Raw genomic sequence first — 26,359 nt, 5'->3', positions numbered from 1 at the left:
GGCTTCATGTCTCGCCAGAAAGCCAGCACATCCAGCCCTGTAGCATCCCCTATCGTCATGCTGGGCATGTGCTCAGGCAGCGCTGACTCAGAGAGAGGAGTGTGAGTCACTGACAGCACAATTACTTGCCAAAGGCATGTAGGGCAGAGGTATTCCACCATCTGTAACCACTGGTCAGCTTCAGGTCCCTTTAGAAACCTATTTGACATTAGGTTAGTTCTCTTCTCTTTTCAGCTGGATTCACAGTCCAGGAGAGACAGAGTCCTCTGCGCTACGGACCCTTCATTTGTGATGGTTCCAGGTAAATGTCTTGACGTATGTTGAAATGGATCCCAGGCACCTTCTCTCCAGCCGATTGTTACCTGAAATGAATGTTGTGCAAATCGTAGGGTACCCATCAATACAAAAATACCCCCCCCCCACCCACACACTCCCTCTTCTGCAGTTGATAATTAACCCTTAGCTCTCATGTCCCCTAGAACACCAGCACTAAAATAAAACCTTAGACTCCCGTCCACTCCAAGAGCTTCAGGGGGGCCGCTGAGAGATCATCTGAACTCGGGATGGAAACGCCCCATTAGCGCGTTCGGTCCATTCCCGCCACAAGGGTCCAATGCTAGGCTGGCACCGTTAGGGGTCCGGCTCCCGGCGTGCGTCTGATCACATCTGTGGGCTTCAGAGAAAGGGCATTAGGACCCTGAGGATCTCGCTCTCTTTTTCTGCTCTGCAGGACTGAGCCGTGAGAGCCGAGCTAAAACAAACAGCTGTGACTGTAAGAGCCAGCCAAACCGAGAGAGGGAGAATCCTGTCACCAGCCCCCTCCTCTCCCCCACCCCCCTTACACAGACCTGACCCGTCTCTCGCCTGAGCCCCTATCTCTTCTCCAGTTTATCAGGCTCCCACGCTCCACTGGGGCTTTCGGGATGAGGAGGATCAGGGCTAATGCCATTGCAATCCTGACTGTAGCCTGGATCCTGGGCACTTTCTATTACTTATGGCAGGACAACAAGCCTCATTCAGCAGCATCCAGCAAATCCCCTAGCAGCAGCGGCCGAAATGGGCAGAGATCAGCTGCGAGGCTGGAGAGCCACAGGGAAGATGGGACCATCCCCCTCACTGTAAGTGAGACACGCTCGCAGAGCGGATCACATTTTAATTCTTCAGCAGCGATTGATGCAGGGAAATTGCATTGCATGTTGGTGCTGCTGCCGGGTGAGGTGTTGGCAGGACCATTAATCTAGTTTGTCAGAGATTGGTGGGGGCTGGTGAATGAAGGGGGGGATACATTAGAGGAGGTGTTAGGTTTGCATGGGTTTCTTTATATTTATTTTAGCATTCTGGCTTGTAACCATGACAGCACTTACAACTGGGAAGCACTATCCAAAGGCTTGGAGAAATAGACTACCGCTGAATGTAAAGTGTTTGCAAGTCGTGTCCACTGGATGGCCAGGGTCTGTTTGACTGGGAGCTGGATTTCCTGTTTGGTAAGAAAGGGGTGGATGAAGCAGCCGTGAAGGCTTTTTGGGTTGTATTCAAGCTGCATGTTTTAAATGAGGCCAGAAGGATTTGCATTTGCAGAAAACAGTTTCTTCGGTCCTGGGCTCCATGATCCTTGTTCTGGAAGGATTGTGAGGGTCAGGGCCCGGGGGAGTAATATTGCAACACCCACACTGCCATGTGGCGGGTTTGGTGGTCTCAGCTGCATCATCCATTAGTTGTTGTACATCCTAGTGTGAGAGCACAGCACAGCGAGCGAGCCTGGAAGTTAAAACTGAATTAAGCCAGAGGAAGCTCTCTGCTGTTAGACTCATGTTTCGGTTGAGCTCAGAGGAGACAGGAGGGGTAGGCAGCCCTGGTTTATCCCTGCTTACATCCAGACTGGCTCCCTGCTTCCCACCTATTTGATTTCTGACCCCGGGGCCCCATTTGAGGCACTGTATCAAAAAGACCTGCACTCTGCTTTTCCTGGGGATGTCCAGGAGTTTGGCAGTGGGGTCAAATAGAGCTTCTGCTCTCCCTGTATTAGGGGAGATAAGAACCATTACGGTCTTTCGGTTTTTCCTCTTTCAGGCTGCAAGGTAATAATAAAAAGCCACTATTTACTGTAAGAGATAATACAAATAACCAAATAAAAAACTCATTGAGTCCATTCTCAGTGGTAACCTGGGTAAGACCGCTCAGAAATTGGAAGATGTCATTGTTTATGTTTGTCTATGAATCATCTGGTTACACAGACATGGAAAGGAACAGAAACAGCATGGTCTAATAGTTAGAGCAGGAGCCTGGACACCAGGATTCTTGTCTTTTCTTAGTGACTTGCTTTGTAACTTTGGCCAATATCCCAGTTTCTCCATCTTTAAATTAGGGCTAATGTGTAACCATCACATGGGGGTCATGAGGCTTAATTTATTAATGTGTATAAAACACTATGAGATCCTACAATGAGAGATGCTTTAATAATTGGTGCATATATATATATAATAGAACATAAAAACGGCCATACTGGGTCAAACCAAAAGTCTATCTAGCCCAGTATCCTGTTTTCCAACAGTGACTGTTGCCAGGTGCCCCAGAGAGAATGAACAGAACAGGCAATCCTCAAGTGATCCATCCCCTGTCACCCACTTCCAGCTTCTGGCAAACAGAGGCTAAGGACACCATCCCTGCCCATTCTAGCTAATAGCCATTGATGGACCTATCCTCCATGAACTTATCTAGTTCTCTTTTGACTCCTGTTATAGTCCTGGCCTTCACAACATCCTCTGGCAAAGAGTTCCACAGGTTGGCTTCCATATGTTGCCTTATAACCAAGGAACTCTACAGGAAAGGTCATGTGGTGAAGGTGTAGGGCTAGAGTCAGGAGACCTGGGGTCTGTTCCTCGCTGGGCCACAGAGATCCCAATTTCCAGTGTGCTCTTGGACAAGTCACTTTGCCTGTTTCATAGTTTTTCCATCTGTAAAATGAGGGAAATCATAAACTTAGCTACCTCTCCGAGGGGTTGTGTGACTTCATGTCTTCATGTTTGCAAAACCTCTTGAAATCCTCAGAGGGAAGATGCTGTAGAAGTGCCAAGTCTTATTATATTACTAATGTGTGATATGTATGTGCGCATGCTCATAGACATACACAAATGGTGTGATGATAAACTGTAGTCATTATTATTAAAATATGACATTATTAGTGGAGAACCATAAAAATTGTCATTAAAAAAAAAATAGGGATGGGTCATTCTGACCTGGGCTTCCATCCCAAACCCATTAATACAGAGGGATAATGCTGCTCTCTGCCTCCCCATTCCTCTCTGTAATTGGAGTCATAGGATTTGCTACCATACTGGTCTATCTACTCCAGATTCCTGTCTCCAGTAGTGGCCAATAGGTAATGGGAGAAAGGAAGGCGAAACCCCCCTGTAATGCACCTGACTGACTGTGCAGTGCTGTACATGGAATATTTCTTCCTGACCCCTGCAATGATCAGTTTGTACAAGAAGCAGGAGAGTGGAAGCAGTCAGATCTTCTGAGTGACCATGTTTCTCAAATATATTATATACACAATGTACTTTCCTAAATGTTCTGTCTGCTGCTGTGAGAGTCAAGCCAATCAAATGCTGTATTCTTGCTGATGTGACCCCCTGCGGTGGCATTACTGTTGATTTGGCACCACAGTGAGAGAGTAACGGGACTTCACTGTGATGGAATGTGAATAACAAGCAGTCAGTCCCATTTGTAGCAGTCTCATTGGATTGCTAGAGACAGCGCTGGGAGGAGGTGAGGCAGAGGAATAACCGAGGAGCCAGTCTGGGGTGGGAGGGGGAAGATCTGCGGAAAGAGAAGCTGGAGAGCAGGGTGGTTGACATGCATTCCTGCAGGCTCTCTCCTAGGCACACTTGGCGTAGGTTGTGATTTTTCAAGGCATATAAAATGTGACGTTTTAGTTGCTTTTATACAGGAACAGAAGCTATTAATATATAGAGAAACAGGTGCTCCAGGCTCTGTAGTGCCTTCATCTCTGGTCTCCTTGAGGAGTTAATTACTTTGCATAATAAACAATGTCAACACTATTTGTTTACTAGGTGTATCTATTGGCTGTTAACTTTTCCAAAGTTCCAGGGTGTTTAGATCTACAGTTTTGGTTTGGCCCATTATAGAATTGTTAAGGTAAGCCACACAGTTTGGCTCCAGATTCAGATGTATCTCTGGTTTTTGTGGTTGGCATCTGGGGATTTGTTTGAGCCTCGTCCTAATGTGATTAAGATCTTTTGGAAATACATTGTTTTGTAGTTTTAAAACCCTCTTTTTACTGCTTTTGTCTGCAAATCTCTTCTTCGGCCAAGTGAGTCGAGAAGTTCTGCTCTGTGCCGTTGCAAATCCCAGGTGAATGACATGTTTAAAAAATGGAAATACCTTTGGGGGTTTTACGGGACTCATTTTATCCCCTCTTAAGATGGAAAATAAAAATATCTCCAGGTAAAACCTACAGCTGACTAAATGGAGAATGAGCACGTAGCAAGGCCACTAAATAACTGCCTGACTTCTAATGGCCGATGTGAGCCTGAATTTCAAACTTGTGTGCCTAAAATTTTGAGTCTGCTTTGGAAATCTCTATATCAACCCTAATCATTAGTGGGAGGTCAGGTGCTACAGTGATGGGTCTCCAAGAAATATCTTAGACTAGATAATGTTGGACACTCAAATCCCTGTTCTAGGCACAGAAGTTTTAAAATTTGGCCTCTCTGGGACAAAAGTCATCCTTGGTTTCATCCCACTGAAATCCAGGGCTTTGGAGCAGAGCCTGGAGCTGGAGCACAGACCAGTAGGTGTAGTAATGGTGTAGTAAGTGAAAAACCTGGTAAGACTTCAGTGTGGACACTGGAACAAGAAGGAAAACAGCCGCTGTGGATGGTAGGGTCCGGAATGTTATGGATTGGTAGTTTACTACCTGGTAGGTTTTTGCCCGGAGCTGGAGCAGAGCCGGAGCGGAGCAATTCAAAAATTTGATTGCTCCAAATCCCTGCTGAAATCAACAGATTTAGCTCCTCAGGTTTAAAAAAATAAATGAACATACTGACTAGGTTAGCTTTGGAAATCATCTGCAAAGCTGTTGTCCCTTTTGAAATAAACATGTAGATGGACTAGTAAAAATCTGCTATAGGCTATGTCTACACTACGCAGCTTTTAGTGACACAGCTGTGCCACTACGGCCGTGCCTCTAAAAGACGCACAGTTTAGCAGCTGTTTGTCAGTGCTCCTGCCAACAAAAAACTTCCACCTGCAACGAGCGGCGTTGGCGTTCTCCTGCTGACAAAGCACTGTTCACACCGGTGCTTATCGTCGACAAAACTTTTGTCTTTCGGGGGGATGTTTTTTTTTTTTTTTTAACACCTCTTAAAAAGTTTTGTCTTTCACTTGCCATTGTAGACATAGCCATAGTTACAGACAAAGCTCAACTCCTGTGTGTCTGGCTCTCCAAATGCCCTCGCCAAAGACCGCACATGATCTACAAATAGCTGGTGGTTGTTCCTGTAGGATGTGGGACCCAAAATACAGCCCAAGAGCCAAAGGCAAATGCTCAGTGCTGAGTTGCTGTTATTATTTAATATTAAATACAGCCCACAGAATCCAAAGGGGCAAGCTCACTCACATGCAGTTATCACAAAATTATCTGCACCGCTGTGTAGTGATGAGGCATGTGAAAATGAAACAGTTGCATGAAGGGGATCATGGCATCCCTAGAGAGGCTGTAGAGGCGGCCCAGCACCAATCCGAAACAGGCTAGCACAGAATAGTTATTGGGGTAACCGTGGGAATCCATCCTTACCTGGCATCAGTGGTCCAGAAGGGCAGTGGATGCTATTGACTCGTAGGTGGAAAGCGCAGCAGTGAAAGGAGTGAGGTGCAGCCCTGCTGCCTGGGTACAGGTTGGGGGTGAATTCCGACCCTTCTTGGAGTAACCCACCCACAGCTTGATTAACCCAGACTAGTATGGGAAGGATTAAAAATTCACCCAAAATACATTCTCTCTGGTCACTCTTTTTTTTTTTTAATAAACTGCAGGCTGAGAACAAATCAGAATCCCATCAGCTGAGCTGCAGGACTTGGTTGCTGGTGAATTGAGCCAACAAGCACTCCCTGTTCATCTCTCAAGGAAGGAGCAAATACCACAGTCCTGGATATTTATTTTTTATGTTTAACCACATGGTACTTTTCTTAGGAGTATCCCTGAGGCTCCTGCACGTTGCTCACATGGCTCTCTCTGTTGCAGCGTTTGGGCTTTTCTGAAAAACAGCATTCCAATAAATGTGCCCTCCTTTCTCTTTCTCCCCAGGGGGGTGATGTCTTCAGCTCCCCATAGGTTTCCCTTACACAGAAACTTTAAAATGGGTGATCAAAGGGTTCTTGGCAATACTTACACACTGAATTTCAATGGGTTAATCGTTCGCCTCTTTTCTTCCATCTCTGTTAGCACAGATGTGATGGACGCTTGCTTCCCTTCCCAAAAGACTGAGAAAGCTGCCCAGTACATTTATGCCCTGTAAAATCTGTGGTCCTAAACGTGAGCCTTTTGAGGAGAGTGAAGCCACTGTTGTCACACAGCGAATGCCTGCATGTCAGGTACATGGCTGATGCACAGTTTTGAAAATGGAGCCTCACTGCTGTCTCTCCATGTAGTGGTGGTGATGATGCAAAAGGCATAGTAATAATTTGCATTTCCCCAATAATCAAAGGCTGGGCATATGGCCACCTTTACTTCCCCAGCCCGTGTAAAGTTTCTGGAGCATAACAAGAACAGCTCAGCTAGACCACTGACTAGAGAATTACTGATGATTGAGTCGGGTGATCTTGTCCAGTGATGCTGGAACAATTTGTATAGTGGGGGTGCTGAGAGCCTTTGACCCAATCTGTGAACCCTGTATATGATGGAAACCACTTCAAGCCATGGGTGCAGCAGCACCCCTAGTTTCAGCATCTATGATCTTGTCTGTCCTGCAGGGCTGGTACAGGATTGTTCCCTATGGTTTATTCTCCCATACTCTTGTCCTATCCAGTTTTATACATCCCAAGCAATGTCCCTCACATCTCTTAGGAGACTATTCTACAGCTGATAGATCTCACTGTCTAATATTCTGTCTACATTTCCTTCCATAAAATCCCATTACTCTTTGGTGTGGTAGAAAGAGAGCCTGAGACATAAGGCCTTGTATCCATTTCTATTTTGTATCAATATCCATTTTGACCAGCCTAAATAATACATCTCCCCGGTTGGTGTTTGTTAACAAATCCTTTACCCTTCTCTCCTTCCGTCTGAAGATTTCAAAATACTCTGCAAACATTAGTGGATTAAGCTTCACCACCTACTGTGAGATAGGGAGCAGTATTATCTCCATTTTACAGATAGGGAAAGTGAGGCATAGGGGTTAAGAGACTTGCCCGGGGTCACATAGTGAGTCAGTGGAAGAGTCAGGTAAAGGACACAGATCTTCTTACTCCCAGTCCTGTGTTTTAGCTGTAAGGCCATTCTCCCTGCTCCCCCTTTTACTATCCTCTTACACCCTTTAGATCCTGATAGATTTAACTGCAATTTAGCACTCTACCGATAATCAGTTCTATTTATTTTTAACAAACTACTGGGGAAATAGAGAGTGCGTGTGTGCATTTTAAAAAGCCCCCTGCTAGATCTGATACCCTCAAACTCTGATACCCTTACACTTCACACGTCTGAACCACCTATTTCTAGCTGACATTTACTGGTGCTCCAGAGCTCCCTAATAGTCCTGTGGAATGGTTATGTCTTCCCTCCCCCCCTTCCCATTTGCTGCTGTCAAAACCAGATATGATATTTCACTTACAACTGGGATAAACTGCATCTTTCATGGTTCAATAGGCGATCTCTTTTATTCTGCAGAGGTTTCTATCCCACTGGGCTCCCTAGGCGTGTGTGCCTGCCTGGAGGCAGTTCTTGTCAGTTTCAGTGCTGTAGCTATGGGAATACAGGTGGCTCCCAAATAAATAAATAAAATAACTGCAAGAGAAAGAACTCCCTGTAGTGGCACTTTACCATGCTCATGAAATACAGGTTTTATTTCACGTCCTGCTGTGTTGCTGAGGAGGTAGAACCTAATAATTAAGAATATATCACAGCTCATAAAAGCGTCCTCTTGAGCTGGGGGAAATCTGGTTTCTGTAGAATTTTACTCTTCCTAGTTAATTTGTGCTTGACCGTCCCATAGTCAATAATTTGCCTTGTTGTCCCGGTTTAAGAATTTAACCAAGTTTCTTCTTCTACCACGCTGGGTCGATGCAAATTGATTTGCATCTGTACATGATCATAAAGTGGCAGTCCCTGCCAGCCTGTTTGATCTCTTTAAGGCTGCTCATTGAATCTGCATTTTTGTATAAGATGTGCTCTACAAAGTAGGTGATCAGACTCTGGATTCGGAGAGAATCCAAAGCAGTTCAGGCTTTTGTGCAAACCTTTGAATGCCTCATAATATTCAGTGTCTTGTGAAATATTGATGTTTTTCTTAAAATGACCTTTTCCCCCACAGGAAACTATTTCTTCTCCTGCATCATTAAAGGAAAGAGGAATGTTGCAGAGTTCTTGGGATCTTCCTCATGCTAGAATGCAGGACTGTCTTGAAGGAGGGTCTTGCTAAAACTAGCTTGCAGGAGGGGTTGTTCGGCCATTACCTGCATGCCTTCACAGATTCCACATTCTAGAACCTGGCCTGCTTTGATGGAGACCTATGGTTCGGATCTCAAATTCTTTCCTTCTTATAGCTGATTCACCAGAAGTCATAGGACTCTATGAGAACCATCCCTAGAGTCCAAGTCCTGGGTGAACGTAAACTGTTCTGTCCATAGTGTGACTAACTCTCCTGCCCATAGTTCTGCTAGTGTCCTTCACAGAATGCCTGTATCATCTGGATATGAAGAAGGGGGTTCTTCCCTGGATACTAGTAGGCTCACAAGAGCATTTTCCCCTTCTTTGGGTTTATTCCAGTAGTGTAGTTGAGGATAAGCATGTGTAAACAGAGTTTACCAACTTCTCATTTTAGGAATATGGCATTTACCACCGTCCAGTCTGGAGCGCCAAAAAGTTTAGTTCACCTTCACCCACTTCTTTTTTTTTTTTTTACCACTACACCGCTGGTTTGTCCTGTTTAATACTTGGTTGGGAGACCCCTCTGGGAAAGCAAAATGCTGATGGGAAACTCTCATGAGAAATCCGGATGCCACAAGAAGTTGCGTTGGGTGATTCAGTAGGTTTTGCTCTTCCCTTGTATACTGGATGGGACCCATGTCCCAGTGCGTGAAGAAGCATTGTGCTGCTGGTGGAGGTACTGTCACATTCTGGGGTACAATCCAGACCTGTGAGAGGTTGTGTCACCACCTGCCCTATAGCCCTGAGTGCCTCCAAATGCTGTGCTGCCAAAGCTCTCTTGTCTGGACACTTCCAGCCAGCATACAAGCCTGCACTGAGTGTGGGTGAGTTAAGCAGCCCTGGTTCAGCACTCTGACCCCAGCAGCCTGCCTACAATACCACAGTCCCTCTGGTTACCCCGGCAAGATGGACCCCACTGCCCCTCAATAGCAAATTTTCCCAAATCCATGTGCTCTGCAGTGTCCAGCCCTTTCCTGGAACACTCAGAGAAATAATAAGGTCCGTTTGCACCTTTAAAGAGACAAAAGAACATCACAGCTTATTAAATTAACTGGGGTAAATACACCCTTCCCTTCAAGTACAGCATTGACCTGGTTTATTGTAAAAAACAAACAAACAAGTTTATTAACAAAAGGACATAGGTTAAGTGATACCAAGTAGGAGAATTAAAGTTAGAAAGGATTACAAATAGATAAAATCAAATACACTTTCTAATGGCTAAGACCTGACTTACCAAGCTACAGTCTTTGTTCAAGGTAGTTTCCTTACCAGTCTTCCATTCCCAGAACTTTGACTCCCTTGGCTGAAGGATCCATTTTCCTAAGCTTGCAGAGCTCAGTCCAGTGATATTGGTGAGATGTGAAAACGTGTACCCGAGCAGGCCTAGTCATTAATGTTTCTATGGCATCTTTTGCAAGAGTAGAGGTACTAGAAATTTCTGCAGAACACTAAATCTATCTGTGTAATTAAATTCTCCTTGTGGTTTCAACTGGATAAAGTATGCTACATTTTCTGTCCTGCAGATCTATGAGTCTTGCATTTCATCCCAAAGGTGGCTGGCTGCTTTTCAGAGGTGGTTGAAAATTTTTATCTCATGTGAAGGCCCATGAAGTCTGTGGTTTATTGTAGGCAGATATTCACTTCAGGGGACAAGACCTCTAACACTTAAGGTTTGTTGTACATATTCCTGTTGTGGCAAGGCCCACGATGCTTGTGGTTTCTGCTGTCCTTTGGATGTTTCTCACAAACCATAGGTGAGTGAGCTATGCCAGCTCTGTAGAATAAGAATGGTTGATAAATGCGTCTCTGGGAGTGTTACTGCACAAGCAAGATTCTGTAAGAGTTTGACAGCTTTATATTTTATTTACAGTGTCTACATTTTGGAACTGTAGGAATGCTATTTGCCTAAATGGCAGAAAATGATTTCATATTTAATTTGTTTCAGTGGCACACATGGGGCTTAAAAAAATTAAAGTAAAATAAACAAAACAAACCCATCACAATAATTAAAAAAAATCCTGTCAGCTGTGTCTGAGGGCTTCCCTCAGTACCTTAATTCTGAATTCAAGTGGCTAGGTGGTTCTACCAATATTCTGCTCTTGGAGAGCATGCCTGTGGCATGATTTTTTGGTGAGGCCGAAGGTGAGGTGCTCCTTAAGTTAATCCCACAGTCTACTTATTATTTATATTTTGGCAACGCCTAGGAGCGCGAACCATGGACCAGGACACGTTCATGCTAAGTGCTGTACAAACACAGACCAGAAAGATGATCCCTGCTCTGACCCTTTCCACCAAAGTGGGTGGGAGTGTATGGGTTAGGGAACACATCCATCACTTGCTCCAAGGTTTAGGCAGCTAGTGCTTCAGTAATTCACAGCCACTTCCCATGTGCGGCTCTCCCGATAGTCTTTGCCTCAGTCTGCAAAATGTCCCCCATCAGAGATCACAGTACTAAAACCTGGTAATACACATGCATACACTGGAGTCCAGAGCTTTCCAGTTTGCCCTACAATCCTGATTGGATGGAGCATAGGTGAAGGGGAGGATTCTCAAATCCTTGGCTCTTTTAAAGGGCTACACCCTGCAATAGCATAGTCATTACATGTAATAACACTGAAATACCAGATCTGCTTGCAGGCACTGCAAAGTGAAGCATGGATCCTGTCTCTTGATGCTCACCTGAGGAGGATATGAACTGCCATATGCCTGAAGATGAAGTCAGGACAGGAAAAAAAAAATCATTCTTTCCATTTTAACTGAGCTGTATTGTGGTTGTCAGTGTTGAAATATGACTTAATTATCCTTGCTGGAAAAACACAGCACAGCAGAAAGGGAGTAAAAGAAACAGAGTCAATTGTGCTGAGGATGAAAAAATATTCTGGCCATTTGCTTACTGTTCTTATTTGTGTCCGTGTCTTTCTCTACTGAGCTTCCATACCAGATAGGAAGTAATTCAGTGGTTGGAACTAGCATCTACCTTTGTAATGGATAAAATAACTTTCTAAAGGAGAGGCTGACTAGGCCTGTTTCTGTTTGTCCTGGGAACTGCTGCAAAACACCTTTCACACCACAGGAGCCTCTTTAGATCCCATCTTCTAAGAAGTTCTACATGTCCCAGAGTCTAGCTGGTTCTAACTTGGTAACCCTTTCCCTCTTCTCTGACTGGCTTTATTCTCTTGCATTTTCCTTCCTTTCACTGCTTCAATCATATCTTCCAGTTTTTTCCTCCGTCTTGGGTTTCATGCCATGAAGTGTGATAAGGTGTGAATTGATCATTCTTAACCTGTACCTCAGTTAGGTAGAAATGAAGGATGGTTTTGTGGTTAAGGTACGGGACTGGGAATCAGGAGACCTTGCTTCTGTTCCTGGTTGAACCGCAGTCTCAGTCTGTGACAATGGGTAAGTCACTTAAACTATTCCATGCCTCAGTTTCCCCATCTGTAAAATGGAGCTGTTGTGAGGCTTAGTTCATGAATGTTTTTTAAGTGCTTCAGGTGACAGGAGCTATACAGGGCTGGCTAATAGGTGAACTTGTGTTGGATGGCATGAGAGTGGCTCAGCTGTATATGCTGTCATCCTAGATGCTATCTGTCTGAGCATTTCCCGTGCGCGCTCCAGCAGGGTTAGAGCTGGTCCACATTTTTCCAGCAGGATGTTTTTGCATTGGAAAATACTGTTTCATTGAAATCAAAACTTTCCGTGGGAACGTGTTTATTTTGACTAAATTTCCTTTTGAAAAACGAGCTGGAAAAGTATTTTGCTATAGTCGAAAAATTTCAACCGTCTCAGAATGGAACATTTTGATTTTTTGTTTAGAAATGACTTTTTGTGTCAATATTTATTTTATATTCTACATTGTAATGTAAAAAGAGACAAAGTAGGAATGAAATGTTTGTTTTCTCAAAATGGAACGTTGCGATTGACCTGAAATGAATTGTTTTCAAAAAAATTCATTTCATGAGAATTTTTTTTTGTTCCGATTTGAACGAAAACAAATTTCAAAATGCCGGAATTTCCTGTTGAACAGAAATTCCAAATTTTGAGCAGCTTTTACCAGGTTATTTGGTGTATTCACATCCCAAAGCACTACACCATCTAGTATGATTGTTGTAAGCCTGAGTGACTATAATATTGGAAACTGCTGCAAATCAGAACTGAGGTGCACTAACAAAGCTGGGGGTGGGGCGGCAGATGGTGTCTCAGCAGCAGACTAGCAGAGGCTGCTGCAGGTCAGGAATGAAGTGCTTTGCAGAGCTGTGTGAAAAGCCAAGGACTGCATTCAAGAGGACTGACAGTTGCGGATTGACTGGTAAAGCTTACACACTGCCTGCTGGTCTCTACCATTCACTACTATAGATCACACTTTCACTTTTGTGAGCACCTTTATTTATTTATTTATTATCCAAAAACGGAAAAGAGGGACTAGAGCCTGGCCATTCCCCACTGATACTCATGAGGCAAGATTGTGCTTGTAGTTGTATGCTGTTATTTAGACAGTGAGATGTGTGTGCACGCGCACGTATGTGTATACATAAAAATGAGAGAGAGAGAGAGAGAGAGGTCTTCAGGGCCCCATTTATGCAGAGAAATTGCCCATGTTGTGAAATATGGTTTCAGAGCAGGGGCAATTTTCCAGTGCTGATTGAACCTAGCCGTTTGATAGGCAGCTGTGTGTTCCCTTTGGAATTGCCTTCTCTTGACTGCTTATAGAGGGATCCTTTCTGCTCTGACTTCTGCCGTGTTCTTTTGAATTGGGTAATGCAAATCTGGCAGATGTCTGTTTCTTAGCTACGTTCTTGTGACGGGTTGGATCACAGAAACCCCCTTGGGAGCTGCCATCCGATGTGCAAAGACTATCCCTGCTTCTGTTTTCCCTGCCAGCTCAGGACTCCAGCACCCTGTCTTCTTAGGGTTATCATACATCCGGTTTTTCCTAGACATTTCCGGCTTTTTGGCAATCAAACCCCCGTCTGGGGGGAATTGCCAAAAAGCCGAACATGTCCGGGAAAAATACCGGCCGGGCACTTCCCCTCCCGCAGCTGCTCTTCTCCTCCCTGGACTCAGACTTCGGCTCTGTTTAAGAGCCAAGCTGCCCGAGCCAGCGCTACCAGCTTTGGGCAGCCCCCCGTGCCTCCGGACCCCAGCCGCCGGAGCAGAGCAGCTGGAGCCGGGGAGGAGAAGTGCCCGGCCGGGGGCGTAGGGTCCGGAGGCATAGGGGCTGCCCGAAGCCCGAGTGCTACCGGCTTCATGGTTTGCCGGGCAGCCTCCAGACCCTGTGCCCCCAGCTGGGCGCTTCCCCTCCCGGGCTCCAGCTGTGCTGGGGAAGCACCGGCCGGGGGCGCAGGGTCTGGAGGCTGCCCAGCAAACCGTAAAGCCGGTAGCGCTCGGGCAGCCCTTTTCGCGTGGCTGGGAGGGAGGAGGGGGAGTTAGGGCGGGGACTTTGGGGAAGGGGCGGGGAAAGGGTGGAGTTGGGGCGGGGCCGAGGCTGGGGGGTGGGAAAGGGGCCAGGCTAGGGCCCGTGGAGTGTCCTCTTTTTTTATTTTTTAAATATGGTAACCCTAGTCTTACTGAGCCACACACTCCTGTCTGGCTCCAGACACAGACCCAGGGTCTGAATCACTTGTCCCAAAGCTGCAAGTTTACCTGAAAACAGCTCACAGAAGTGTGCTTGTCTTTAGCACTCAGATGCCCAACTCCCAATGGGGTCTAAACCCAAATAAATCAGTTTTACCCTGCATAAAGCTTATGCAGAGTAAACTCATAAATTGTTTGCCCTCTATAACACTGATAGAGAGATATGCACAGTTGTTTGCTCCCCCAGGTATTAATACATACTCTGAGTAAATTACTAAATAAAAAGTGATTTTATTAAATACAGACAGTAGGATTTAAGTAGTTCCAAGTAGTAACAGACAGAACAAAGTAAGTCACCAAGCAAAATAAAATAAAATGCGCAAGTCTATGCCTAATCAAACTGAATACAGATAATCTCACCCTCAGAGATGCTTCAGTAAGTTTTTCTCAGACTGGACACCTTCCAGGCCTGGGCACAATTCTTTCCCCTGGTACAGCTCTTGTTGCAGCTCAGGTGATAGCTAGGGGATTCTTCATGATGGCTCCTCTCTCCCCTTTGTTCTGTTCCACCCCTTTATATATCTTTTGCATAAGGCGGGAACCCTTTGTCCCTCTGGGTTTCCACCCCCACCACTGGAAAAGCACCAGGTTAAAGATGGATTCCAGTTCAGGTGACCTGATCACATGTCACTGCAAGACTTCATTGCCCACTTGCCAGCAAATACATATACCGGAAGACTCACAGGTAAATACAGCCATCTGCAGACAGTGGGCCTTGTTAATGGGCGTCATCAAGATTCCAAACCATCATTAATGGCCTACACTTTACATAATTACAATAGGCCCTCAGAGTTATATTTTATATTTCTAGTTTTAGATACAAGAGTGGTACATTTCTACAAATTGGATGATCGTACTCAGTAGATTATAAGCTTTGTAATGATACCTTACAAGAGACCTTTTGCATGAAGCATATCCCAGTTACATTATATTCACTCATTATCATGTTTTTATAAAACCATATAGACTGCATAACATCACAGTTCTACTTTCTGACTTGAAAGAAAAGAGGAGAGGGCTCGCTGTCTGCAGGGAAAAGGTTCTAGTCAACCTGAAGAAGCAATGTTAAGACTTTCCTGATGTGTTGTGGCAGGGCTCATGGTTATAAGATTTGACTCTCTGGATACTTGGCCTCCAAAAAGTCTCTGAGTGGTTTGGGTTAAAGCCGTACTTTCTCATTTAATTAAATGAGGGCCAATAGTGACCACTCTGTTAAGGCTACCTGAAGTTTTCCATTACCAGTCCCTTGTTTTCAATCTCTTATAACTTTCCAAATTTGTCACCTTTTGAGCTGAACGTTTCCAGTCTTGGTCTCTCCGTGCAGGTGACTATTTTTTTAAATAATAATAATAATGGTAATAATAATTAATAAGTTAATAATAATTTAAATAAAAGTTTAAACAGTTATTTTAGGGCACTGGGAAAATGGGGGAATATATTTTCCTCACTATTAAAGCAATACAAATTAAACCTTTTTTTGAACAGGCCTTATGTCGACACAGCTGTGGGCTGAAACTTGGCTGGGGAAAGAGCTCTTATTGTGGAAAGGTGTCTTTGAGTGTTCCCATAAAAGTTCTTTTTGATAGACTCAATTATGAATCATTGAAAATCGCACTTTGTCCATGTGCAGAATGTTCTGAATGGAGTTTTCTCACTCACCTCAAAGTGCCTGGCTAACTTAAGTGCACGGTGAAAAATCTAGTGAATGGCACAATGAATGCGGTAAGGCTTGTGCGTTTTGTAAAGAGACGAGTGCATGGCTCCTAAGGCTTAGCTTACCGGAGAGGGGCTTTCTGGAAAGTGAATGGGATCGGATGTTCCAGTGGAATTTAGCCAACTAATTCTATATAATAGAGTTTCTTTTTTACATCTATTTTTCTTAAGAAATTTCATTAGAGAATTGTAAAGATGGTAAAGCACTCCAATTAGGAATGTTGAAGTTATATGTGTAACCCTGTCTAACTCACGGCATATATATATATAGAGAGCACAACAACATGGTAATTAATTACATGATCACGTATTATTTCTCAAACAATATAATACAGGCTTTTGTACTGTCTTAGAGTATGTCTTTGCTGCAGAGTTAATTCAAGTTATCTGCATTTGAGTTACGTCTCTTACATTAGCCTAACTTGCATGAGAGTGGCCACATTGAAATAACACTTGAGCTGCCGGGGCCTCCCTGGTGCTGCACTCACTTGTGTGGCAGGCAGTAATACTTTCAGGGCCATATCCCATGGTTCCTTGCGCTGCAGTAAAATGATCTGCTCTATGAATTCTTTCCAAGTGCATTATGGGAGAAGCTGCTTGTCTTTTCTGGGAACACGTGGGGAATTGTGGGAAGGCAGTGGTGCACTAGCAGCACTCCAGGGGCGCTAGTCTATGTGCACCCTGCAGTACAGTTCTTTTAACATCTGCTGAGTTGTGTTAACTTTGCAAAAAACAATCCCCTGGATGCATGTGTGTTGCATCTGACAGTACTGTGTATGCTAGAGAGAGTCCATTTAAAGTAATTTTAAATGAAAATAAATTTAAACTACATACTATAGATTAAACACAGCCACATAGAGTAGTAGTGAAAACTTGCTGGTCTACTTCGGTCATCTTGTCATTAAACTAGTTTTGTAGCTAACTTCCTCATGCTCCAAACTGCATCCAAAGAGATCTGTGCAGTTAGCTGAAAAGGAAAACTGTAGGCTGCAATGAGTGGCTGTGCTTAGGGCGTGCCTGCTGGGACGCAGCTGTGCTGGGACGGCTTCCTGCTTTTCCCCTCTGGTAAAGTCATCAGTGCAGCAGGTTTTAAGAGCTCTCCAGCATAGAACTTGCTGGGACAACATGCAGAGTGGACATCTTTTGAGGCATAGGATATCCCTGGACTCCTTTAGATGAATCCTCTTACCATTTTGAATCTTTGTGTCTTAGTTAATGGGGATTTAGGCCTCTCAGTTTGTCCCAACTCATCTCAATTTTCCCCCTTTCTTGTTAGATAAAGAATTATACTGTCACATTAAACTTTAAAGGGGATTGGATTGTTGTATATCTTTTCTCTTTTCTAAATGTCTGCTAGGAGACCATATGAATTAGGGGCAGGAATGGATAAAAAGATATGATCACTGTCTGCTGAAGGAGAAGAGGGCAATTAGATTCTCTAACCTTTTCTTCTCCTTTGCATTCTCCTTGCAGCTACTGCATTGGATACTCTTTGAGCTGCTAACCAGTGACAACACCATGTCAAATTTCCTATAAGTCACCCTCCATAATTACATTACACAATGGGGAGGATTCCTTGCAGTCAGCTGGGGGAGAATTCTTCAGCACAGGCACTGCATGGGCTACTGTAGGTGGCCCAATGCAAACCACCTCACCAGCCTCAGTATAAAAATGTGCTGGGGACATGACCGTGTGTTGGAATGGATTTCCCAAACTGCATGCTGTTACAGAGATTCTGGGATGCAGATCTTCCCACAAGAGTCTGACATAATATAGAGTAGCCGCCCCATGAGTGTCAAGCTGACCCCTCACCAGCCCAGAATCCAGAGGGCACAAAGATCACCTAAACCACCCTGTGCCTTCCATCTCCCGGGCTTCTCCCATGCGTGCTGCAACTCCTAGAGACACAGCATGCAATCTTACTTAGTATTTATAGCTCAGTTTCTTCAGTTTGGTTCAATGGAATTTTGACATTGAATCATTTCATTTAAAATGTAGAAATCTGAATTAAAAAGAAAATCTATGGAAGAATCTTCACCCGTATTGGAAAACAGAATCCCAGGACTGCAGAATGACAGTTTAAAAACTTCCTAACTAGTGTAACAGCAAAATTGAGCTCTTGGAACATAATGCTACCATGTGCAATATTCATTTATTAGGTGCACCAGCATATCCTGAAATTGAATCTTGTAACAGATTAAGTGTTTGGAATCCACATTACATCATCAAGTTTCTTATCTTGCTCTCCTGTAGTACTTCAGAATTCCACTAAATTATGTCTCACACTGCTATGCCTAACTCTCCAAAGGGGTGTATAGAGCTTTCGGTGTGGCTTTTACAGCTCTCTGGGACAAGGACAGAATTATGAAGCATGGAAGCAGAAGGGTATTTTGAAATATAAGCGCAAAAGATTCACATCTTTCCAGACCTGACTGTGGCAGCTGAGTCTCAGTGGAAAAGGATTTTAAAATCTTGGATCAGAATTTTCTTTTATCTGAAGGTATCAATTGTTCAGTATTTTTCTTCCAGGTAAACTCCAGGTCATCATCACTGGAAACGTTGTTGTATATAAAAAAAGTTTGGATCGATGGTGTGAAAAATAAATCTTAGAAATAAAAATGACAAAGTAGATGATCTGTAAGCAAATGTATATATTCATATTTCCCACATACTTGTGTGGCTTATTTGTTTATAGTCTTCATGTTGAGTTGTGTTTTTTGTGTACGTGGGAATCTCACTTGGATCCCTTTTTAATAGAGATTTTTTTTAAGCCTCAAGACTGGGGACCCCCTTGTACTAGGCGCTGTATGTGCAAAAGAGAGCCTCTGCCCTCCCACGGCCCCCACTAAATTTACTATCTACGTGGACAAAGCAGACAAAGAGTAGAGGAAAGGAAGTGTTCATCTCCTCACCTTACAGATGAGGAGCGGCGGTTAAGTGGCTTGCCTGAGTTAGCACTGGAATTCAATGCTGTTGCAGAACCAGCAATAGGACTCAACTTGCCTGAGGCTCAGTCCGGTGCCTGAATTGCAAAGCTATCCTTCCTTTCTAAGGCCGTGGCTAGGCTAGGAAAATAGGTCATGCTTAAAAACATGTTACCTAATATGTTTTAATTAACATTTTAAAATACTTCCTGTTCAAGAGGAATCTCCACTGGCCTGCTACCATTGGAATCTGTTCCATTTGTGCTGGAACAGACCAGAAAATCTAGCCCCATGTAAGCCACTGACCTACAAGTATTTTCTCAGGCATCAGTGGTTGTGGTGTGGCTTACTCAAGGAGAATGTAAATGTCAGCTTCTCTACAATGCCAAAGGGAATGTTCTATCCACATTGCTGCATGGACAAATTTCTATCTGAAAGATCACCTGGCCACTAATCAGAAAGCAATAGTTTATGCGTCAGAAATGTGAAAATAGGTGGCTGTAGCTTCTGATTTCTATATCATGTTAGCTGGAACTAATTGGCATTTAACAGAGCATTAAACCAGGGACTTAAGGGTATGTCTACACAGCAAGTAGACACTTGCGGCTGGCCCATGCCAGCCGACTTGGGCTGGGACTGTGGGGCTGTTTCACTGCAGTGTAGACATCCAGCCTTGGGCTGGAGGATGAGCTCTAGGACCCTCCCACACATCATAGGGTCCTAGAGCCTGGAGCCCTGGACATACAGCAATGGAACAGCCCCGCATCCCAAGCCCTGCGGGCCAGCCGTGGGTGTCTAGTTGCTGTGTAGACATACTCTTACTGTCTCAGAATGTATCAGTTGAAGTTCTATCTGTAATTTTATTGTTATCTGATCATGGTAGATTATTATGGGCACTGTGCAGTGGTTAGTGGAGGAATAATTCCAGGAGGCAGTAAGTTTTAGGTGCTTCAGTATTTGCTTATTGCTAACATAATGATGCTTTGCACTTACATATGTGCATGAAGATCTCAAAAAATGCTTTACAAAGATGGTAAGTATCATTCTATTTTACAGTTGAGAAACTGGGGGCACAGAAAGGTTAAGGACCTGATTTACAAAGGTGACGAGCACTCGCCATTGATTTTCATTTTCACATGTCTGTCCTGCAAATGATTTGATTGGCATCTCTCAGCTGGAATTTAGGCATAGTTTTGATTATCCATACTTCTATGAAAAAACATGAGATAATATATTCCACTTGTGGCATGAAGGATTTCAGTGTTTCATATCAAAGGATGCTATTTCTCCAGATTTGATGGCTTTTGGATCTGGCATTCCAAATCCATTGCCTCTACTGTATGTGTTACAAGGTGAAAGTTCTTCACTCTTGACTGGAACAAGGTGAGCAATAGTAAGTCGTTTCAGGTATGTTTCACTGGCATCTACATAAAAAGACAAAGGTGTCAATGAGAGGCTTATTTACATAAATGTACAACTGTATTTATCTTTGAGCCAGTTTCCAGATTAGAGCAAAATCCCTCAGGTGAGACATATGCCATTTGCACTTTTGAGTTTTTAATAAGAAAAATGCAGCATAAGCACAGTTCTTTCTCTCTCTCTCTCTAATATGGTGTGGGACAGGGATTCTGTACATCAGCAGAAGTGTGTATTTCACCCTGTTGTTGTTGTTTACTACTTATACATATTGTGGAAGAGCCTAGAGGTCCCAGTCAGGGATATGAGCTCTATGTGATCTCTCTGTGCTGACACCATTCGTTTTTCATTATTTTATGAATGTATTGAATAGCTGTCTTAGAGCTGGGATAGTTCCATGAGACTGTTCTTTGTTGAGGAGATTTTTAAAATTTGCAAATTGAAAAACTTCTTCATCCCAAAAGTTAAAAATGTAAACTGTAGGGAGCAGTGGAACCTTAACAGCATCTCTTTTATAAAACAGATTCGCCCCTTCCCCGAGCCTTGCCCAGGGGGAAAAAATAGACTACCAAAGGAAAATCTTCCTCAAACGTAGTAGTTTAGCTTTGGTGCTAAGGTACCTACCAAATTTAATTGTATTGGACAAGGACTTTCAGTATTATGACACCCTAAACACAGAGCTGTTCACCAGAGTTTAAAAAGTCTAATTTCTTTTACCACTTTATAGCAAAAGAAGAAGAAGGGAAGAAAGAAAGATTAAATGTAGCTTACTGGATTCATCTAGTTGAAATCTAGTGCACAGCACTGAGCAGTAATTGATTAGACTTCTAATTTGAAAAGTTATTACAATTTTAAAGAGTAGTGTAAAAATGGCTCACTGACTCCAGGGAACTTAAAACATGACTCCACATGGCTACCGGAGCTGTCGGGTGAGATTGTCAGAAGCACTCCACATTGGCCTAACTTTGCTCTCATTGAAGTCAGTGGGAGTTCTATCCCTGACATCAGTGGGAGGAGAGCACATTTGCAATCCTACCCTTAAGCGCTTATATTTATTATTTTAGTGGAAGTTTTTAGCCCTTTCCCTTGCAGAGACAGACATCAAAGTATAAACCAATTGCTAAGGAGACTTGCCAAGGGTCAAATGAGAATTTTTCCAACAAAATTGGATCAGACAAGCTGAGTTTATGAAGACATTTTCAAAAAGAAAAGGTGACCACATTTAAACACTGCTAAGATTTATTTTTCCCCAGATCCTACCTGAGAGTTTGGGATGTGCCTGGACATGCCTCCCTGCTGTTCAGTGTCCCCCTACCTCCCTGCACCCAAGATGGTCTTCTAACCCCAGTGGCCCCATTTTTTGGACTTCTTAAGATGTTCACTTTCTAAGTGACTCTTAAGAGATGTATGTGGTGGTGGGACTGGTGAGAACACATAGGTTAGGGCAGGGCCGGCTCCAGGGTTTTGGCCGCCCCAAGCAGCCAAACAAACAAAACAAAACAAAACAAAAAGCCGCGATCGCGATGGCGATCTGTGGCGGCAATTCGGCAGGAGGTCCTTCGCTCCGAGCAGGAGTGAGGGACCATCCGCCGAATTGCCGCCGAACAGCTGGACGTGCTGCCCCTCTCCAAAGTGGCCACCCCAAGCACCTGCTTGGTAAGCTGGTGCCTGGAGCCGGCCCTGGGTTAGGGGAGCAGGGGGACATGAATGGTGTCGGCAGAATAAAGGGCAATGGAAAAGAGAGGAAGCGGTGTGCAGCAGAGAGAGGGGAAATGGAGAAGGGTAGCATGGGAGACAGCAGAATGGGAGGCATTTCTTCCCTCCTACAGCCCTTAAGAGGCTCATTTGCACTCCAAACTGATACCCCCTGCAGCTTTGGTAGCTTGTTGGAGCTTTAAACTATTCTGCAAGCCTTTGCTGACTTGTCAGGGGACTTAACCCTGCCCCTGGAGCCTTGTGGACAAACTCAAGATAGGGGTGCTGGATGCATAAGGGATGGTATACAAGAAGTACAGAGATTGTTGTGGGAGTAGTGGACAAACGGTGTTTCAATGCTGGCTTTGTTGGTGGAGTGAATATGGGGAAAAATCCCTTTGGCCTTGAGTCCTGTGAGCTGGTCTAGGGCCATCACCAGATTTAAACATTGGAATTATTATCAGCCTGAGTTTGTGTGCTAAGGAATGGATACGTGATACATATTACTAATGGAGCGGGAGAGACCACCTCTTCCATACAGTGACAGAATGTTTCACCATATGCTTTAATTCAAGTTGAAGTAGTGATTGAAAAGTATATCCTAAGAGGTTTGTAGGAGCTTCTCCTCTCCTGATTTGGGATTAAAGGCTTGAGAGCAATTTTCTCTTATCTAAGATAAAAGTTAAGAGAGGGTAAGAGTAAAAGTCCCTTCTCCACCAGTCTTGATATATTCAGTAGGTCTTGGCTTTGAGGTCTTGGGAAAATAACTTGAGCACAAGTTATTTGACTCCAGTGGATAAGTAATTGGAACCTGTTTGATTTGGGAATATCTCTTCAGCTCTTTATTCCCCAGGAGAGTGGCTCTGTTACAACTCTTATCACTTGGAGAAATGAAATGGGAATTCCCAATAACGTGTTCTCAGAAAACGTGTAGTTATAACAATGCTGTATTCAGCCACCTGCCTTCCCAAGAGAGGAGTGGACTGTTGTGTGGTTTTTACGTCGCTTGAAAAGGAGCTGCCATTTGGGGTCTGGTGCATTCTCTCTCCTGCTCTGGAGTGGCCTAAGTGTGGCTTTGCTGTGGGTTCTAATTTTGTAGCTTGCAAGTCAAGGGGCATGGACATAGGATTGTGGTGGATCTAGATATACCTTGTGAGAACAGGAGATACAGGTCAGTAATTAGAAGTAAATAGGAACTTATTTATACTGAATAGTCATTTGTTGTGAGGCAGGGGAGCACCACAGTTTCTTTTTAAGTATAGGACATTAAAGGACAAGGCTGTCCTTAGAAAACTGGATAAGCCAAAACTCTCATATCTTAAAGGTAAACTGTATCAATTAATTAAAACAAATCTGCATGGGTTTTATATTTGCAGGTTCTCTTGTGCTGAAGGACCCAGGTGACTCTGAAGAGGGGTGTATCCTGGCCCTTCCCATAACTGAGAGTGGAATGAGAGTGCTGATTGTTAATCAGCATTGCCTCTCCAGTTAAGTGGAGAGAGCTGCAGCTATGATGTCAGCCTTGTTCAACATCCCTGATCAAAGTCCTCCAAAGTTCTGGTCAAGGTCCTCCAGCTAAGAGAAGAGAAGGACGATTCTGATATATTTAACGTCAGAAGGAAGAAGAGTTTTAAAAAAAGTTAAAACCACTGTGTGGTGAAAAAGGACCAAAAAACCAGCACTGTTCTTGTTTTTGCTTCACAGTTCAACACTGAGAATTAGCCAGTTCTACAAGGTTGCCTGTGGCTACTGGTTGAGGTGGTCATGCTTCTGGAAGATGTGACAGGTCAGGACTTACAGGAGAAGCTGGTTTTGACCAGCATCCTCTTTGGACACCCCTGCCTGCCTGGTTTGTATGAGATGTGCCCTGCTTTCCCTGCCACTGGGTACTCCCAGGTGGAGATATCTGATTGGAGACCTATTGCCCCAGATTAATTCCTCTCATGCCAGTCAAATCCAGCCACAGTGCTGGCTCCAAGCATTGCTTGGTTTGTGGAGGGGAAGAGTCTATAGCTTGCCCAGTCCCATGAGAGTGCCCAGCAAAGGATGAACTTAAATTGCAAACAAGTAAAGGAACGAGAAGGGCTCTCTTGCCTCTTGGTTTAAAATTCTTTTCTTGGTCTAGGCGACTGCTTTATTCTGGGAAGAGGTGGAATTGGGGTGTGTAATGTGCACAGGGAGAAGGTGGAATGATGTTTCACTGCTTTCAATGACAGAACATATCAGTCATTTGGGGATTGGTTCTGGTACATTGGTTTTTACGTTATAGCTGAGGAAAGATCTTAAAGCCACAGCTCTGGTGGGTGATGAAAGACCCTCATAAGCTTGCTTTTTTAAAAGACATGATCAATTTTAAGATTTGGAACTGCTCTGGAATGGTAATTGTCCTGAGATGGGATTTCACTCAGTGTCGGATGAAGGATTTGGAGGCAAGAGGCTGCTTTTCAGCTCCAAGATCTCAGTTCAGTTCCAAATGCTGAATGGATAGCCTTGGATGAAATGACCTTGTTGCTTGAACAGCTACCGTGAAGACTTACAGTCCCAAGGCACAGCCTTCAATGTGCAATGGGCAGGGTGCAAATAGAGGAGTGCCATTTATGACAGAGGAATCTCCTGGATGAACCTTACTGAATTAAGTTTAATATCTTTGGAGTCTATTGTATTAAATGAATGGTTTACATAACCTTGAGGGCCGGGGAAGTTATGTATTTCAATGGGATTGGTAAATACAGCTCCTCCAGGAACTGAGAACAGTCAGGGGTGATTAGTCAAAGTCACCCAGGTTGTAACATCTCCAGGGAAGCACCACCTCATGGAGAAATTCACATAAACTAGTTAAAACTGGATTCTCAGGGACCAACAGACCCAGAAAGCATTTTTGAATCAATAGCCTGGCGGTAAACTAACTGACTGTCCTTTCTGATCCAGCAAATAGACAGGACCGTTAGTCCAGGGAGGGCCCCAATCTTTAGGGACAGCTTGGAAGGACTTTGGCCTGCTGAGGCCCCATAGGACTGTGTGCTTGTTCTTGTTCTGAGCAAAGAGTGTTACAAATTTGAAACCACAAGAAAATCTCTGTGTGGGGTTTGAAGGCCTACTGACCTGCCAGAGCCCATGGTGGAGTCGGGATGATCTCTGGTAAGCACATTAGCATGCATGTTCTTTTATTGTTTTTAATGTGTTTTCTCTGTATTGCTTTTACCTTAAGATTAAAATGTGCTTGTTTAGCAAGAGCTGTGTGGTAGATTAACTGTGTTGTTTACACTGTTAACAATCTCTGAAGAGAAGGCAAAAGAAGCCTGCTTAGGCAGCCTGTCTTTGGCTGGGATATCACAATTAAGACAGAGATCTGTTCAGCCTGGAAATACCCTACTCAGAAGGGAGAGAGATGCAGGTCTCCATCCTTGAGAGGCAAGGGCTGGGGAGCCGGAAGCCGGAAGTGGGTGCCCTTGCTGGATCATCGAAGGGGAAATACCTGTGTAGTTGCCCTGCAGTGTGACACCAGTCATGAGCATCAGAGCTGGAGAAGACTGAATGGCCACAGGTTCTCTACCCTGACCTCAGTTGCAGCTCTACTGTGTACGTCTCCACTGCCCGCCAAGGAACACAGCCAGGCAGAACTCTAAGTTTATCTGGTGCTGCAATGCTTAGGAAGGCTGTAGGCCGGGGCTGTCCAGCACTTTCCTACCCTATCTTCACTGTCACCGTTGCATGTAGCACAGTTCTATCTGGGTGATGCATGGAGACTTCAGCTGCAGGGGAAGGAGTGAAGCGCAGAGTACAAAACAGAGGAACATTACAGCATCACCACCATAGCAGGAGGCTTAATTAGTGGTGTTTCCCCCAGGAGAACATTTATACCTCTTTTAACTTAGGTCTGAGTTGGTAGTAGCATTGCCAGGCATCTGGTTTTCAACCGGAATGCCTGGTCAAAAAGGGACCCTGGAGGCTCAAGACAGCACTGCCAATAAAAGTCCGGTCAACGGTGCAGAGGGGCCAAGGCAGACTCTCTGCCTTCCCTGGCTCTGCATGGCTCCCAGAAGTGGCCAGCATTTCCCTGCAGCCCTCAGGCGCAGGGGCGATCAGGGAAGCTCCGCATGCTGCCCCAAGCGCCGGTTCTGCAGCTCCCATTGGCCGGGAACCTCAGCAAATGGGAGCTGCGGGGGTGGTGCCTGCAGGCATGACGCCGCCTGGCCGCCCCTGTGCCTAGGAGCCAGGCTGGACGTGCCGGTTTCTTCCAGGAACCTTAGCCCCCTGTGCTGCTGACTGGGAGCGCCTGAGGTAAGTGCCGCCTGGCTGGAGCCTGCACCCTGAA

At 44.4% G+C, this 26,359-nt stretch overlaps 1 protein-coding gene across 2 annotated transcripts in view; it reads left to right on the top strand.

Moving 5' to 3' along the window:
- Positions 1-730: 730 nt before the first annotated feature.
- The window catches only part of GALNT16 (polypeptide N-acetylgalactosaminyltransferase 16), a 132,311-nt gene continuing 106,682 nt past the window's right edge, over positions 731-26,359 (top strand). For both annotated transcript variants that reach the window (XM_034769332.1, XM_034769331.1), the window contains exon 1: positions 731-1,118. In XM_034769332.1, coding sequence (XP_034625223.1) covers positions 924-1,118 — 195 coding nt within the window. In that variant the 5' untranslated portion in view covers positions 731-923. The remainder of the gene's footprint in view (positions 1,119-26,359) is intronic.

This window comes from Trachemys scripta, chromosome 4 (genome assembly GCF_013100865.1).
Source record: "Trachemys scripta elegans isolate TJP31775 chromosome 4, CAS_Tse_1.0, whole genome shotgun sequence".
Lineage (NCBI taxonomy): Eukaryota > Metazoa > Chordata > Testudines > Emydidae > Trachemys > Trachemys scripta.
Note: the sequence above shows the minus strand (reverse complement) of the source record. Positions and strands in the feature narration are given on the sequence as shown.